Source organism: Aegilops tauschii, chromosome 4 (assembly GCF_002575655.3).
Source record: "Aegilops tauschii subsp. strangulata cultivar AL8/78 chromosome 4, Aet v6.0, whole genome shotgun sequence".
Lineage (NCBI taxonomy): Eukaryota > Viridiplantae > Streptophyta > Magnoliopsida > Poales > Poaceae > Aegilops > Aegilops tauschii.
This window is the reverse complement of record NC_053038.3, coordinates 517,362,400-517,379,943: the sequence shown is the minus strand read 5'-3', so window position 1 is coordinate 517,379,943 and position 17,544 is coordinate 517,362,400. Positions and strand designations below refer to the sequence as shown.

Below are 17,544 nucleotides of genomic sequence, written 5' to 3'. Positions count from 1 at the left end.
GAACTCAGCAAGAAAGAAAGTACTACTAAATCACAAGTATGAAATTGTAAGGTATCTTCATTTGTCGGATACTAAGGAGATTAAAACCTTCCCTACAGAAAAGTGGAAAAAGCACCCTACACCGGAACTAGGCTTGGAACGTACTATTAGATTACTCCAAAGGAACATGTATCCGATGGGTATTCAACAAACATTCTCGTGTCAGGGTGGTAATATCTCAACTGGAACTGCATGTGAAGCAGAACCCTTTCTATTTCGCTACCAGGTTCTTGAGTTTGACGGCAGAGATGGCAGGGTTCGGCATGGAGCATTAGCACATCATCAGTGTAGGCGGCTATTGGACGTAGACATCGGAGCCATGGAGAAGTCGGTATCTCGATGACATGGCGTGGCTCCCACCGTGGTGTGGTGGCTCGTCGTCCATGTCGCGGCACGTCCACATCTCGTGCGACCCGTAGTCAGGCCCATGACGTGCCACGCACACGCACAGCTCGGCTAAGCTCGCAGCCGCATAATCCAGCCTTGACCTTGAGCTGCAAGGAGGCGGTGGACACTGAACCAGGGCCGGCCCTGAGCCATGGCAACGAGTGCGACCACCTAGGGCACAGCCATGAGTAGGGGCCCATACCTTGCATGTATACAGTGTATAAATTCCTAAAAAAAATATTGGCCGTGGACTTACAGCATGCACTATTGTAGTGCTCGCATGCAAAGCAGTATTGGGGGGCGGCGAGAGAGCTCCTGGATCTAAAGCTCCCGCGGCTGCATCCTTCAACCTGGGCTGTTGAACATGTGTGCACGTAAGTAGGTTTGGGTTTTGTATGCTGCACCTGTAGTATCTTTTTTTTTTTGTATTTACTTGTATTTTGGGAGACAAGACACCAGTCGCATCCCTTGTACCTATATATATGTGCCTAGTGCACGATCAATCTATTATCGATGCACCAAATCATTCTCTACATGGTATCTATCGCAAGTCGATCTCCCCGCTTCCGCTAACCCTAGCCCTAGCCGCCACCGCCCCGGGCCCCAGCCGCAATCTGCCGCCGCCGCCGCCCCACGCCGCCGCCGCTACCCATCTCCCCGCCGCGCCGCCCTCTCCACCCCGCCGCGCGCGCCCTCCCGCCACGCCGCCCGATCCACCCCGCTGCGCCGCCCTCCTGCCGCGCCGCCCCCTTCACCATCTCTTCGCCGCCATGTCGTCCAACGCCTCCACCTACTCCAACCCCTTCGCCGTCGACCCCGCGGAAATCCGCGACATCAACGTCCATCCACGCGTTTCCGTCGTCCTCGACGCCTCCAACTCCACGTACTTCTCGTGTAAGACGTACTTCACGCTGCTCTTCCGCGAGAACAACCTCGTGGATCACGTGGATGGCACCCTTGACTCTCGCGCCATGGTGGATGACGCTGAGTGGACCGCGATCAACGCCACCATCATCCGGTGGTTCTTCACCACCATCTCCAAGGACCTGTTCCACACGGCCGTGAGCGCCAGCGACGACGCCCGCGCCTTGTGGGTCAAGCTGAACGGCCTCTTCACCGACAACAAGCTTCAGCGCCGCGTTTTTTGGCAGCAGGAATTTTTTGACTGTCACCAGGATGAACAGTCCATTGATGACTACTGCCGCCGCCTGAAGACGTTGGCGGATGAGCTCCGCGACATTGGCGCCAAGGTTGATGACGACCTCCTCCTCAGCACGCTCACCGCCGGCCTCAACGAGGACTTCGGCAACGCCGCCTCGAACCTCACCTTGATGCCGGAGCCCTCCTTCCCCAAGTTTGTGGCGTACTTGCGGTTGGAGGAGCGCCGGATGAAGGGAGTCGAGAAGCGCGTGCAGTATCACGCCCTCGCCGCCGGCACCTCCCGTGGCGCCCCACCATCGGCCGCCCCACCCGCGCCGCGCCAGCAGCCGCCGCCCCACCCGCGCCGCGCCAGCAGCCGCCGCCCCCCGCGCCTCCGGGGTACTTCCCCCTGCCGCCCGCGCCTCTTGCCCCTCCCGCTGCCCCCAGCAGCCGGGTGGTGGGCGCCACGGCAACCGTCGCGGGGGCGGCCGCAAGCAGCAACAGGCGCCGGGGAGGGGGGGGCCTCGTCAGCAACAGCAGCAGGTCAACCCTCCGTGGACGTACGGCACCAACCCGTGGACCGGCGTTGTCCACGCGTACTCGATGCCGGTCCCTCGGGCTCCCGCTCCGGGCATCCTTGGGCCTCGTCCAGCGAGCCATCAGGCCCTCTTCGCCACGCAGAACGCCGCTCCCTACAGTGGCTACGGGGCCGCGCCTCCGCCCGCGCCCGCCTACGGGGCCGCGCACGCCTAAGACGCCGCCGCCGCCGCGCCAGCCTACGGCGCCGCCCCCGCGCCGGCCTACGGCGGGTTTTACCCTCCTCAGGTGCCGCCGCCGTGGGACCCGACCCTTCTCGCCACCCTGCACTCCGCCCCGTCACCGAGTTCCTACGGTGGTGGTGGTGACTGGTACATGGACTCGGGCGCCACCGCTCACATGAGTGCTCATCCCGGTAACCTCACGTCTGCCACTCCTGTTCATACTCCCAGTCACATCACCGTTGGTAACGGTTCCTCTTTACCCATTACACATGTCGGTCATATGTCGTTTCCTTCTACTTCTACTCCCGTTAACATGTCTAATGTTCTTGTGTCTCTTAACTTAGTCACTAATCTCGTTTCTGTTCGTCGTCTTGCTCGTGACAATCCTATAACTGTTGAATTTGACGATATCGGCTTTTCTGTGAAGGACGCCCGTACACGGATGGTACTCCACCGATGTGACAGCCCGGACGAGCTTTACCCGGTGCATCCCTCCGGCGCCACCACCACCCGTCGTCCCGCCGCCTTCGCCGCTGGTGTCGATCTTTGGCACGCCCACCTTGGTCACCCCAACTCCACCGTTATGCGTCAGATTCTTCAGAGTTTTTCTTTCTCATGTAATAAGGTTGACGACCACACTTGTGAGGCTTGCCGTCTTGGCAAGCACGTTCGTCTCCCCTTTAGCGAGTCTACAAACATTTCCACCTTTCCATTTCAGTTATTGCATAGTGATGTTTGAACGTCCCCGGTTGCGAGCAACACGGGCTATCTATACTATTTGGTGATATTGGATGATTTTACTCATTATGTGTGGACATTTCCTCTTCGTCGCAAGTCCGACGCTCTTGCCACACTCACCGCATTTTATTCCTATGTCACCACACAGTTCGGTCGTCCAATTCTCGCCTTGCAAACTGACAACGGCAAGGAGTTTGACAACGTCGCCGTCCGCAATCTTCTTGCGTCGCACGACACCATTTTTCGCCTCACTTGTCCCTACACGTCACAACAGAATGGTCGCGCCGAGCGCGTCATTCGCACCCTTAATGACTGTGTCCGCATGTTGCTCTTCCACTCCTACGTGCCTCCTCGGTTCTGGCCGGACGCGCTCCTGACCGCCAGCCTTCTCATTAACATTCGCCCGTGTCGTTCGCGCTGGAACTACACTCCTCACCAGCTCCTCTTCGGTGCGGTTCCATCTTATGATGGTCTTCGCATTTTTGGGTGTCTCTGTTATCCTAGCACCGCGTCCACTGCTCCTCACAAACTCGCTCCCCGGTCGCTTCCATGCATCTTTCTTGGTTATCCTCCCAACACCACAGGTTACCGGTGCTATGATCCACTGTCCCACCACGTTTTCACTTCGCGGCATGTGTACTTTGATGAGCTGGTGTTCCCGTTTCAGCAGGTACCGTCACCCTCGGCGTCTCCCGCGGCGCGGTCCGTCCCTGCCTCCTCCTCTGGCGGACCGACCAGCCGCGCACTGAGCTCGGCCCTGCCCGCTCTCCCCACGCCGGCGGCCCCTGTCGCCGCGGCCCCCTCGGCGGCCCCCGTCGACGCGGCCCCCACCGCGGCCCCCTCGACGGCCCCCGTCGCCGTGGCCCCTGCTACGGCCCCCACCGCGCCCCCCCCCGACGGGCCCCGTCGCCGCGGCCTCCTCGGCCGCCCCCGTCGCCGCGGCCCACTCGGCGGCCCCCGTTGCGGTCCCCTCGGCCGCCCCCGTCGTCGCGGCTGCACCCCTCACCGGTGTGGTCACCCGGGCTCGGACTGGGACACTTCGTCCTAGCACGCGCTACACGTCTGACGAGTATGCGTGTGCTGCATCTACCTCGACACCGTCTCCACTCCGCACCTCCGCTCGCGCAGCCCTTCGGGATCCGAACTGGCTCGCTGCGATGCGTGAGGAGTTTGACGCCCTGCAGCGCAACCGTACATGGCAGCTTGTCCCGCGGCCTCCCCGTGCCAATGTGATCACTGGCAAGTGGGTCTTCCGCCACAAGACTCGCCCCGACAGCTCTCTCGAGCGCTACAAGGCGCGTTGGGTGGTGCGCGGCTTTCACCATCGTGCTGGCGTGGACTTCACCGACACCTTCGCCCCGATTGTCAAACCGGGCACGATTCGCGCTGTCCTCCAGCTTGCTATTTCTCGTGCCTGGCCAGTTCACCAGCTCGATGTGTCTAATGCTTTCTTGCATGGCCATCTCGACGAGCAGGTGTTTTGTTAGCAGCCTACTGGTTTCGTCGACACCGACTATCCGGACCACGTGTGCTTGCTCTCCCGTTCTCTCCTCGGGTTGAAGCAGGCGCCTCGGGCCTGGTACCAGCGGATCGCGGCCTTTCTTCAGCAGCAGGGGTTCCGGTCCACACGGTCCGATGCCTCCCTGTTTGTTTAGCACCAGAGTCCCGCCACCGCGTACCTCCTCCTGTACGTCGACGCCATCATCCTGACTTCCTCCTCGCCAGCGCTCCTTCAGCAGATCACAGCTCGCCTCGGCACTGAGTTCGCCCTCAAGGATTTGGGGGCTCTCCACTACTTCCTCGGCATCGAGGTCGTGCGCCGGGCTACTGGCTTCTTCTTGCATCAGCAGAAGTACGCCTACGAGCTTCTGGAGCGAGCGGGCATGCTTAACTGCAAGCCTGCTCCTATGCCTGTCGACACGAAGGCTAAGGTGTCCGCCGTCGAGGGCTCTCCGGCGTCCGACGGTCCCTTCTACCGCTCCATCATCGGTGCGCTTCAGTACCTTACACTGACGCGTCCGGACATTCAGTACGCTGTCCAGCAGGTGTGCCTTCATATGCATGCTCCTCGTGATACTAATTGGGCTCTGGTGAAACGTATCCTTCGGTACATACGTGGCACTACAACTATGGGTCTCACCCTGACGGTATCACCTGCACCAGCCTTGTCGCCTACTCCGACGCCGACTGGGCTGGGTGTCCCGACACTCGCCGCTCCACTTCCGGCTACTGCGTCTACCTTGGGCCCTCTTTGATTTCGTGGTCGTCTAAACGACAGCCCACGGTCTCACGATCGAGTGCCGAGGCCGAGTACAGGGCCGTGGCCAACGCCGTTGCGGAGTGCTCTTGGCTACGACAGCTACTTCAGGAGTTGCTATGCGAGGTTACCACGGCGACGCTTGTTTACTGCGACAACGTCTCCGCTGTGTATCTCGCTGCCAACCCTGTCCATCACCGACGGACGAAGCATATCAAGCTCGACATTCACTTCGTCAGGGAGCACGTCGCACTTGGCCGTGTTCGAGTTCTCCATGTGCCCACCGATCAGCAGTTCGCCGATGTCATGACGAAGGGACTACCCACCTCGACGTTTGAGGGCTTTCGGTCCAGTCTCTGCGTCACCGGCGACGCTTCGACTGCGGGGGGGGGGGGGGGGGTGTTGAACATGTGTACATGTACGTAGGTCTGGGCTTTGTATGCCGCACCTGTAGTGTCTCTCTCCCTCTGTATTTACTTGTATCTTGGGAGACAAGACACCGGTCGCACCCCTTGTACCTATATATATGTGTCTAGTGCACGATCAATCTATTATTGATGCACTAAATCATTCTCTACATGGGCGAAGGACATCCTACTGATGAAATGATAGCTGATCCAGCTAGATGCAAGATTATTATAGTCATGCATGCAATATGGACAGCTCGGAACCGTTGGACGTATGATCAACAAGCCTTTAATCCGATCCATGCAGTGAAATCAGTTCATGATGATCTACTACAATTAGAGTTACCTGAATCAAGATCAACAGAGGGGGTGGCGTTGCTCGCTCTCATCTTTCCTTCATGGGCGCATGGAGCAAACCTTTTCCTATGGCACTCCAAGGAGTCATTTCTGCCCAACTGCGTGGATTCTCTCACATGGTGATGGAAATAGATAGCTTACAGGTGCTGAACCTCTGGACTTCGCGCAACAATTCCCGCTCAATTGTTTTTTATTGAAAGACAGTAAGGGAGGACCCTACAGTATAATTGATGTGCAATAAATCTAAATTGCAAGTACCATGCCTTGATCCTGGGTGGGTGGGAAGGCATCAGCCCCTTTCCACCACTAGGCTACACCTTAGTCTGCTGAATTGTTGCGCCTATCTTAGATGATATTGGGGAGAAATTGTTATTTTTTAGCTCTTTTTCAATGAAGCATGTTCCAAGGGATGGGAAAAGGGTGGCTGATCTGTGTGCTAAACAAGCTTGTTCCTTGTTGGCTTCAGATTGCTGGCTCGAACAATGCCCATCTTTCCTCATTAGTTGCCTTAGGGCAGATTGTAATCGCATGTTATTGAAGCAATTAAGATCCCCATGTTCATGGCAAAAAGAAAAGAGGCTTGGCCCAGGAAGCAAGTCACCCAAGAAACAATCCCTAAATCCTTCTAGAAACACGCTCTCTCGACAGTGTTGTGGATCTTGGTGTGACGCCGCCGCGAATGACGCGGACGACGCCGCGAATGCCGCGGGCGATGCCGCGAGCGGCCTCTGCTGCCGGTGACCAGCGGGTAGGCGGCCGGTTTTGGGAGTTGGCTGATGGCGCAGGAGAATCGGAGGACAATGGCGCGGACCCGGACGACGAGGAGTCTCCGGCGGGCTCGCCGACACCGTTATTCCGAGGATGAGGTGGCGTTGCTTGTTGACCTAGCGATTCCTCGAGACGATCTGGCGAGGGCAGGCCTGAAGGAGGAGGACAGCGTCGAGGTTGTTTGCCGCATCGTTCATCGTCGCACGGCGGCTTCGGCACACCGGCCATGGCGCGGTCCTCTTCCCAAGGTATGTCTTCCTAAACCATCTCTGTCAGATTATTTTGAAGCGGGTGCTTGGAAGAGGGTTACGAGGAAGAAAAAGAAATGGATGGCGGCGGCGGTCGGCCGGAATCTGGCGGCGCCGGCGGCGTCGGTCGGGATCGCCGCCGCTAGGGAGGCGCGTTTGAAACTGTTGTTGGGCGCGGATGGGCCGCTCGTGACCTCCGGGCCGACTTCGACTGGGTATGAGGCCCAGTGCGAAGCGGCTGCGGGCCAAGCCGAGCTGCTATCTCTTGGGCCGGCTAGATCTTTTGGGCCACGGTGTGCTGGGTATGAGGCCCAGCCGGACGTGGATTCGATCAATACTGAGGAAAGGAGCGCATGCACAACTCGTTCGTCTTCGTTTGTTCCAGCGCCGTGCCCTAGGGTTCGTCGCTCGCCGTCCCTTCGTATGACCGGACCTGGACGAGCTCGTCGCATCCCCCCGCTCGGCGCCATGGTGGGCTCGGGAGGCGCGCCCCCTTCTAGGCGGCCGCCTGCGCCCAGCGGGGCGGGTCGGGTCTCCGGGGTAGCGCCGCCGGGTCAAGGCAATGGAAGGGGCGCTCCGCCGCCGGGCCAAGGCAATGGCCGGGGCACGCTGCCGCCTCCGGAGTCGGCCGTTGGTCGTGGTGGCGTGCTGCTGCCCAAGAACGCAGCGGGTCGCGGGTCGGGTAGACCTGAGGCGCCGCGTGTTGCTGTCGGGACGCCCGTGGGGAGGCCGCCGGCTCCGGTGGTGCCGTCGGGTGGTCGTGGTGGACCGGGCTCCGGCCCTAGACCGGTGGTTCAAGGCGCTGCTACGGTTATAGCTGCGGGCAGGGGGGCCGCGCCACCAAGGGCTCCCGCGCCGTCGGGGCCGACGCCTAGACCGGCTCCTCCTCCACACGTCGTTGCTCGTCCGTCTTCGTCGTCGCAGACCAACGGTTCTGCTACTGCGCCCCGGGGTCAGTGGGGAGACGACGGCTACGATGCCTACGGAACTGGCCAGCACCGTGGTTCTTCGTCCACGGGAGGCGGCCGTGGCTATGCATGGCAAAGCGATGGCTCGGTTGAGAGGCCGTTCTTGGGGCCTGCCGGTGGCTTCGTTGAGGGGCCTTCGGATCCGGTTCATCGGCAGCGAGGAGGTTACCGTGGCCATCGTGGTGGTCGGGGCGGGCGAGGGGGCCGGTACCGTCCACGACCGCCCCCACCACCGGTCGTTGTCGAGCAGATGACTGATAGCGGGGCTGCAGAGGAGCCTGTATTGTCCGAACATGCTATGGAGGTAGTGACGGCTCTTGCTTCTGCTCCGGTTCCTGAGGTGTCTGCGGAGATGATGGACAGGGCTGAGTCTGATCGAGCATCCAAGTGGGCGCGTAGGAAAGAAAAGATGCTTTGCTATCGTTGCGGAGATAAGGGTCACTTCATTGCCGAGTGTGTGGCGAGTTTATGTGATACCTGTGGTAAACTGGCTCATGAATCTAGGGATTGTCCGTTACTGCGCGATTAGGCACCTTCACTCAAGATGTATGGAGTTTACTATGCTGAGCTAACTTTTTTCAAGTCTCCGAGTATGACTACGGGGATTGTCAAGGTTACCAGAGGGGAGGTGTCTGAGGCACAGATCGTGCAGAGGCTTCGAGAGCTGGCTCCTGGGGATTTCCAGTGGGACCTTGTCGGTCTTGCTGATAAGATGTTCAGGGTCGAGTGCCCCTCTGTGGAGGACCTGCAGCGGTTGCTGAGTTTTGGGATGTGTAAGGTGCCGGGTACTGATGGTATCCTTGAATTTCAGGAATGGAAGATTGTTGAGCCTCAGGGAGTCCCGCTTACGCAAGCGTGGCTGCGCTTTTCCGGGGCACCTTCCCCGCCGCTGCAGGATGCTCGGGTTGTGGCCAGTCTGGGCATTCTTTTGGGGAAGCCTGAGCGGGTGGACATGGCTTCCACTAGAGCTCATGTGATTGCACGGGTTCTGGTTAGTATTCTGAATGTGGAGTATGTGCCGGAAGTGGTTAAGTGGGCTTACCGAGGCAGGATTTATAATCTGGTTATTGAGTTTGAGGACGAGAGTCTGCTGTCTGCGCCGGCTCACGGGTCTGACGTTGATATGCATGAGGGTGATGGTGACGTGGGAGTTCAGGAACCGCCGGTTGAGGACTCTGGACGACAGTTGTCCATGGGGCCGGGGTCTGAGACTGCGACGACCGGGGATGGAGCTACCCAGCCTTCCTCGGTGCCTTCGAAGTCGTTGAGATTTGGTTCCTTCGAACCTTTTTCTGCACCGCCGAGGTTGTGGAGCGACCGGGTGGAGTCTGAGGAGGCCTTTGAGCTCGCTTTGCCTGCGTTGGATATGGATGCTCTGGACTCGGGTTCTGGGGATCTCGGGGCTTCAGCACTTATGGTCAGGGGGGCAGAGGAGGTGAGTCGGCAGGTGGCCATTCCCTCTTCTGGTCAGCACGTGGTTCCCCCTCTGGAGATGCCGCTGCCTACCGGGCCCCGTGTGCAGGGAGGAGCTATAGGCCAGGCGGTCTCGGGCTCTTTTTGTGCTGAGGACGGGGATGCGGGGCAGGTGGCTCCTGTGTCCTCTTCTACGCTGGGAGGAGGTCTGGGTCAGGAGGACTCGGATACTTCTTCTCTCGTTGCGATTTCTTCTCAACGGTGTCGATTTCGCCCTCGGGAGTGGGCTCGGGGCAGGTGGCCTCGGGGCTTTCTCCTATGGTGGCGGCCTCTCCGGTGCAGGTTGGAGAGCCAGGACGGGAGGTCCTGGCTATAACTCCACCACCATCGGTGATGCCCTCGTCTGGTGGGGCGCGCCAGGCGTCCCTTTCTCCTTCTGGCGCGACTGTGGGGAGGCCCATGCAGGTCGCTCGGACTGCGGGTTCGGGTGCGGCAGGAGGCCGTACCCCATCCGTGATCTCTCGGGAGGAGGTCATTGCGTTTGGCGGGATCCAGGATCCCATGTCCGCGGGGCGCCGGGTGAGTGACCGTCTCCAGGCACACCCGGATGTGGATGACATCCAGCAACGGTGCGCTATGAGGGCGGCCAAGCTTCGTGATGTTGAAGTCACTACTGGTATGTCGGTCAATATTTCCAATTCCATTTTGCATTTTTCAAATGATGAGATTCTTGATAATGCAAATCAATTAGGAGTTTCTCTTGGTACTAATGAAACTGAAATTACTAATTCGATTAATGATCTACTTGACCTAGAGGCTGAGTGGGCCTTAGAGATGATTCGCAATATTGCAGCTGTTAAACCCATGTGTGATTCGGAGGTAGATGCGCTTGGGGTCAGGGTGCTTGACAATTTTTGTGCGGATCTTTTGCCTTCTAGTTCTGAGGCGGGGGTAGAGGATGGCTCTACTGAGATTGGCTTGGCAAGCCCCTCTGACACTGGGTATGAGGACCAGTTGCAGAGTCAGGCTATTCCAAAGCGCAAGTGGAAACGGAAGGTATACCCGTTGTCCGCAGTGCGTAGGAGTGCTAGGTTGCGTTCGGCAAAAAAATTCTACGATGAACTATGAGAGGAATCTTTTGGAATAGCAGAGGTCTGAGGGACTTGGCTAAAAGAAGGTTTCTTGCTGAGGCGTCTGTCGAGCATCACTTAGATTTTATCGCTCTTTTGGAGACGGGGAGAGATAATTTTGCGCCTCAGTTTCTAAATTCTTTGTCGGGGGGCATTGCATTTGATTGGCATTGCTTGCCGCCGAGAGGAAGATCAGGTGGAATCTTACTCGGCGTTAGGTGCGAGACGCTTGAGGTTCGCAGTGTGGTTATGGGAGACTTTGCAGTCAAGTTCCGGGTGCGGTCGAAGGAAGATGGGTTTAACTGGGCTCTGGTTGCGGTTTATGGGGCTGCGCAGCCAGAGTTCAAGCCCGATTTCTTGGCTGATCTAGTTCGGATGTGTGGTTCCGAGCAGTTGCCGTACCTGGTGGGGGGTGATTTCAATATTATTAGAAGGCGCGAGGATAAGAATAATGATAACTTTGACGGCAGATGGTCGTTCATGTTTAATACTATCATTGAGAGTTTGAACCTGAGAGAAATTGAGCTCTCGGGCAGAAAATTCACCTGGGCTAATGCGCTGCCAAATCCGACGTATGAGAAGTTGGACCGTGTGTTGGCTAGTGTCGATTGGGAACAGAAGTTTCCTCTAGTAACAGTCCAGGCCTTATCCCGTGGTATTTCTGACCACACGCCGCTTTTTGTGGACTCTGGTCAACCCTCCCACGTGGGGAACATGAATGTGTTCTCCTTTGAGATGGCTTGGTTTGAACGTGAAGGCTTCTTGGATCTTGTGGCTAGAGAGTGGGCTAAGGATTCAGGAGGAAAGACTGCGCTTCAGCGATGGCAGAATAAGATCAGGCACTTGAGGAATGTCCTGCGTGGATGGGCTAAGCATCTTAGCGGGATTTATAAGGTTGAAAAGGAAAGGCTTCTTTCCCTTATTCAGTCCCTAGATGTAAAGGCCGAAACCACGCTTCTGCCAGTCGCGGAGCTTCAAGCCAAGTTGGATGCGGAATTGAGGCTGAAGGAACTTCTTAGGGAAGAAGAGTTGAAGTGGGCGTTGCGGGCCAAGGTCCGGAGAGTAGTTCAGGGGGACGCGAACACTGAATTTTTTCATATGATTGCTAATGGTAAGCATCGAAAGAAGAGGATCTTTCAGCTTGAGCAAGATGAGGGTACAATTGTAGGACAGGAGAACCTAAAATTGTACATTACTGAATTCTATAAGCAGTTGTTTGGTCCTCCAGACAATAACTGTGTGTCTCTGGATGAGTCCAGGGTTGAGGATGTTCCTCAGCTCACAGTTGTGGAGAATGATGTTCTGACGGCTCCTTTTACCGAGAAAGAGGTATTTGATGCCATCTCACAAATGGAAACTAACAAAGCGCCTGGCCCAGATGGATTTCCAGCTGAGTTCTATAAGAAATGCTGGTTTATCATTAAAGGAGATTTGTTGCCTTTGTTCAATGATCTGTTTGCTGGGCAGCTTCATCTTTTAAAACTAAATTTTGGAACGATCACCCTTCTCCCTAAGAAAACAGAGGCTGTGAAAATTGAGCAATTCAGGCCAATCTGTCTTCTTAATGTCAGCTTCAAAATTTTCACCAAGGTCGGGACCAATAGGCTCTCACAGATCGCGCATGCTGTTGTGCAGCCTACCCAAACGGCCTTCATGCCGGACAGGAACATTCTCGAGGGTGTTGTGGTCCTAGATGAAACGCTCCATGAAATCCACACGAAAAAGCTGGATGGGGTGGTTTTCAAAGTGGATTTCGAAAAAGCGTATGACAAAGTCAAATGGCCTTTCCTTCAACAGGCTTTACGTATGAAGGGTTTTGATGAGGCCTGGCGACGCCAGGTAGAATCCTTTACGCAAAAAGGTAGTGTTGGAATTAAAGTCAATGATGATATAGGTCATTATTTTCAGACACACAAAGGCCTGAGGCAAGGAGATCCAATGTCCCCTATTTTGTTCAACATTGTAGTCGATATGTTGGCCATTCTCATAGGCAGGGCAAAGAACGCCGGTCAGGTAGGTGGCTTGGTGCCCAACCTAGTTGATGGGGGTGTGTCCATTTTGCAGTACGCTGATGATACAATCATTTTCATGGAGCATGACTTGGCAAAAGCGAGGAACATGAAGTTGGTGTTGTGTTTATTTGAACAATTGTCCGGTTTAAAGATTAACTTTCATAAAAGCGAGTTGTTCTGCTTTGGTAGAGCCAAGGAGGAACAAGAGGCTTATAGGCAATTGTTTGGTTGTGAATTAGGGGCTTTACCTTTTACTTACCTAGGTATACCCATTCATCATCGTAAGCTCACGAACAGAGAGTGGAAATGTATCGAAGATCGGTTCGAAAAGAAACTTAGTTGCTGGAAGGGCAAACTTCTGTCTTATGGAGGCTGGTTGATTCTTATTAATTCGGTGCTCACAAGTTTGCCGATGTTCCTACTATCTTTCTTTGAGGTTCCAGTTGGGGTTAGGAAAAGGCTGGACTTTTATCGGTCAAGATTTTTTTGGCAGAGTGATGATCTAAAAAGAAAATATAGACTCGCCAAGTGGGATACTATTTGTCGTCCCAAGGATCAGGGGGGTTGGGTATCGAGAATCTTGAGGTAAAGAACAGATGCCTGCTTAGTAAGTGGCTAAATAAGTTATCAGATGGGACTGATGCGACTTGGGCACAGATACTTCGTAACAAGTATTTGCAATCCAAAACTTTGTCACAGGTGACAATGAGACCAACTGATTCGCCATTTTGGAAGGGGCTTATGAGAGTTAAGACAGCTTTCTTTAATAGAACAAAGTTTATAGTCGGCGATGGTAACGATACTCGCTTCTGGGAGGACACCTGGCTTGGTGAGACTCCTTTGGCATTACAGTACCCAACTCTGTATCGTGTTGTGCATAGACGTGATGCGCTTGTGGCAACGGTTATGCAGGCCACCCCCCTCAATATTCAGTTTAGGAGGGTGCTTGTTGGTAATAGATGGGAGGCTTGGCTTCATCTGGTGCGTAGACTGATGGAGGTTCAGCTACGACATCAGCCCGATCAGTTATGTTGGAAGCTTACTAGGTCTGGACATTTTACCGTTAAATCGATGTACATCGATGTTATTAACTCGAGTGTCATTCCTAACTCCAAACATGTTTGGAAAGTCAAATTCCTTTGAAAAGCAAAGTGTTTATGTGGTTTGTCCATAAACAGGTCATTCTAACAAAGGACAACTTGGTTAAGCGCAATTGGACAGGATCTACTAGGTGTAGTTTCTGTGATCGGGATGAAACCATTAAGCATCTATTCTTTGAGTGCCCGTTGGCAAGAATTTTGTGGCGCTCAGTGCAAATTGCTTTTAACATTACTCCTCCGAGTTCGGTCGGGTCGTTATTTGGAACGTGGCTGGATGGGATAGAGCCCGGTACAGCTAGACACATTCGCGTAGGAGTTTGTGCGTTGTTATGGGCAATTTGGAACTGCAGAAATGATTTGGTTTTTAACAGAATAACTACTATTCATTTTTTGCAGGTTGTATTCCGTGCTACGGCGTTGATCCGTATGTGGTCCCTACTCACTCCGACGGAGGCCAGGGAGCGTTTGGTTACTGGATCTGTCCGGTGGGAGATGGTAATGCGGGATATATTCAACCGGTTTGGATGGCGGTCATGTAATAGGATAGGCAATTAGTTTCCATACCTATTTTTCTGCCAGCCGGTTGTGGCTATATGGCCTTTTTTTGTGACGAGGTCTTTGTGAGCTCGACGTAGTTTCTTTTACGACTTTTCGACATTGTTGAACCTATTTTATTTATCTAAGTGGCCGTATGCATCCACCTGATGCAGAGGCCGGGGAATCCCCCTTTTCAAAAAAAATAAATTTGTCTCCCAGTCTTCATCTTCTTCTTTCCCAATTGATTGCCTTGGGTCACGAAGAGGCCAGGACCCCGATTCCCAAAGCTACTCAATGAATTCTCAATTGGATTTCTTTGGTTACTTGCATCATATAAATTGTCCCAAGGGCCAAAACCAATGGAGGCAAAGCCGGGCGCGACTATGTCTCGCCTTCGGCGAGTCCTGGATTCAGACTCGCTGAAGGGCGAGCGAGTTGGGCCGTCCCACTAGTGCGGGAAGCCACAACCTCTTTTTTCTGTTTTTTATGTTTTATGTTTTATGTTTTCCCTTTTTGTTTATACTTTAAAATTTTATATTAAAAAAAACTCTTCAAAAAACATATGAAATATGTTGAACAAGTATTTGAAAAATATTGAACAACTATTTGAAAAACATTGATCATGTATATAAAATTATTGAACAAGTATTTGAAAAATGTAGAGCAAGTATTTGAACAAGTATTTAAAAAATATTGATCATGTATATAAAAATGTTTAACAAGTATATGAATTTTTTTGAACAAATATTTAAAAAATGTTGAGAAAGTATTTGTAAAATTGTTGAACAAGTATTCTAAAAAATGTTGATCATATATATATAAATGTTGAGCATGTATTTAAGAAATGTTGAATAAGTATTTAAAAAAATGTTGATCATATATATAAAAATGTTGAACATGTATTTGAAAAATGTTGAACAAGAATTTAAAAAATATTGATCATGTATATAAGAATGTAGAATGAAAAACAAAAAGAATGAAAACAAAAAAGAAACAAAATAAACCAAAGGAAAAGAAAATGAAAAAGTGAATAAACAAATAAAAACCGGAGAAGAAATAAAAACAAAAGAAAACGAAATAAAATGAAGAGAACCAGGCTCCTTTTATCTATATAAGTAGGGCGTGCCCTAGCTTTTATCACGAACATTGTGCTAACCTAGTGGTTAGCTTCTCTACTCCTCATCGAGGAGACCCAGGTTCATATCATGGGTCGATCCCTCTGCTCGCTCCCTTTCTTTGTCCCGTAGTAGGAAGCCAGGAACGAAAGAGTAGCAGCCCCTGGCCTTCCAGCCTGGAAAAAAAATCCTATAAAACCGGGTCGTATCGTTCCAATCGAGAGACCCACTCAACTGAGCGCCACTTGGCTGCGCGCATCTTGACGCAACAAGGTAACTTCTTACCCAAGTCCTTTTGCCAAATCTCGATTCTCACCTTGCTGCACTGAGTTCGTTCCGAACGACAAAGTCACCGCGACAAGATTTTATTTTTATTTTTTAGAAATGGAGGAGGATCCCCAGCATCTGCATCTGTACGATGCATGCAGCCATTTTATTAATTATTCACACAAGACCTTACAAAGTCATACAACAGTAAGACTAAAGCCACCGTCTAGGCAACAAATTGTCGCTACTCCTATCCAATTGATAAAGGAATGCTGATAGTCTGGACCTAATACCAAACAGACCTTGCAGCCAAACCTAAACATCTAAGACCTGAGGTCCCAACCAGGACGCCTGTCGGGTATGAGGCCGCCGCAGCCACATGCCACCAATTTATCTTCAGAGCTGTACTGCTGCATCTACCTTGCCCGGTCTAGCTGCTGCCGACGCCACCACGACGCCAGACAGCGTCGACCTCCTGCGCGTGTCCATCGCCACACATCTGACGCCAAGCCTCCGCTGCTCCATGTCGCCAAAAACCTCCGCCATGAATATGTAGAAAGAAACACCGCTCCACCGAAGAAGCCAACCGCTGGTCCCTCGAGCCCGAGTGCATCTCCAAGAATGCCGCCCTCAAGGGGGTAACGACACATGAATGTCGCCGTCATCCGATCGACTGATCTAGGGTTTCCCCCGGAGGTATTAGGTGGGGTTGGGAGTTTCACCTCGATGATGCCTTCATGAAGGAAACGATGATAAGGGCATCGTCATCACCGGCTCCGGCCAACGACCGAAAACTAGGTTTTCACCCGGATCCGTCTCGAGGAATCCACCCGACAACCTGTGCACCGTCTCGACCGCCTTCAAAGCCTTAGATCTAGCCACCTAGATCCGGCGACCAACCGCAACAACAGTGCCACCGTAGGAGTCCTGGCGCACCGGCCACCTAGATCCAGTAGAGAGTGTGCCTCCAGTGGAGCCTGGGAGGAGGGCCCCCACCCCCACCTCGCCAAACCACGAGAGCCGCCGAGATGGATCCCGTTGATACGTCTCCAACGTATCTATAATTTTTGATTTCTCCATGCTATATTATCTACTGTTTTGGACATTATTGGGCTTTATTATTCACTTTTATATTATTTTGGGGACTAACCTATTAACCGGAGGCCCAGCCCAGAATTGCTGTTTTTTGCCTATTTCAGAGTTTCGCAGAAAAAGAATATCAAATGGAGTCCAAACGGAATGAAACCTTCGGGAACGTGATTTTTGGAATGAACAAGATCCAGGAGACTTGGACCCTACGTCAAGAAACAAAGGAGGAGGCCACGAGGTAGGGGGCGCGCCTACCCCCAGGGCACGCCCTCCACCCTCGTGGGCCCCCTGTTGCTCCACCAACGTACTCCTTCCTCCTATATATACCTACGTACCCCCAAACGATCAGATACGGAGCCAAAAACCTAATTCCACCGCCGCAACCTTCTGTACCCATGAGATCCCATCTTGGGGCCTGTTCCGGAGCTCCGCCGGAGGGGGCATCGATCACGGAGGGCTTCTACATCAACACCATAGCCCCTCCGATGAAGTGTGAGTAGTTTAATTACCTCAGACCTTCGGGTCCATAGTTAGTAGCTAGATGGCTTCTTCTCTCTTTTTGGATCTCAATACAATGTTCTCCCCCTCTCTCGTGGAGATCTATTCGATGTAATCTTCTTTTGCGGTGTGTTTGTTGAGACCGATGAATTGTGGGTTTATGATCAAGTTTATCTATGAACAATATTTGAATCTTCTGAATTCTTTTATGTATGATTGGTTATCTTTGCAAGTCTCTTCGAATTATCAGTTTGGTTTGGCCTACTAGATTGATCTTTCTTGCAATGGGAGAAGTGCTTAGCTTTGGGTTCAA

General features: G+C 53.3%; 1 protein-coding gene across 1 annotated transcript; it reads left to right on the top strand.

The window, feature by feature from the left end:
• The first annotated feature begins 4,222 nt into the window (after positions 1–4,222).
• On the top strand, positions 4,223–14,438 carry LOC141022062 (uncharacterized). The gene is made up of 6 exons (XM_073497944.1): positions 4,223–4,540; positions 4,721–5,110; positions 8,600–9,505; positions 10,363–10,550; positions 10,634–12,025; positions 12,185–14,438. Exons 1-6 carry the CDS (start codon positions 4,223–4,225, stop codon positions 13,212–13,214), a joined length of 4,224 nt encoding a protein of 1,407 aa, XP_073354045.1. The 3' UTR covers positions 13,215–14,438.
• The last annotated feature ends 3,106 nt before the right edge of the window (positions 14,439–17,544 follow it).

What these genes read in the sequence shown, in the direction of transcription:
- LOC141022062 (XM_073497944.1), top strand. Translation starts at nt 4,223, where the DNA reads ATGCGTGAGGAGTTTGACGCCCTGCAGCGCAACCGTACATGGCAGCTT. An exon ending in TGGTCAGGGGGGCAGAGGAG is followed by an intron (nt 9,506 to 10,362) that starts GTGAGTCGGCAG and finishes TGTGATTCGGAG; the next exon opens with GTAGATGCGCTTGGGGTCAG. An exon ending in GAGTTCTATAAGAAATGCTG is followed by an intron (nt 12,026 to 12,184) that starts GTTTATCATTAA and finishes TCTTAATGTCAG; the next exon opens with CTTCAAAATTTTCACCAAGG.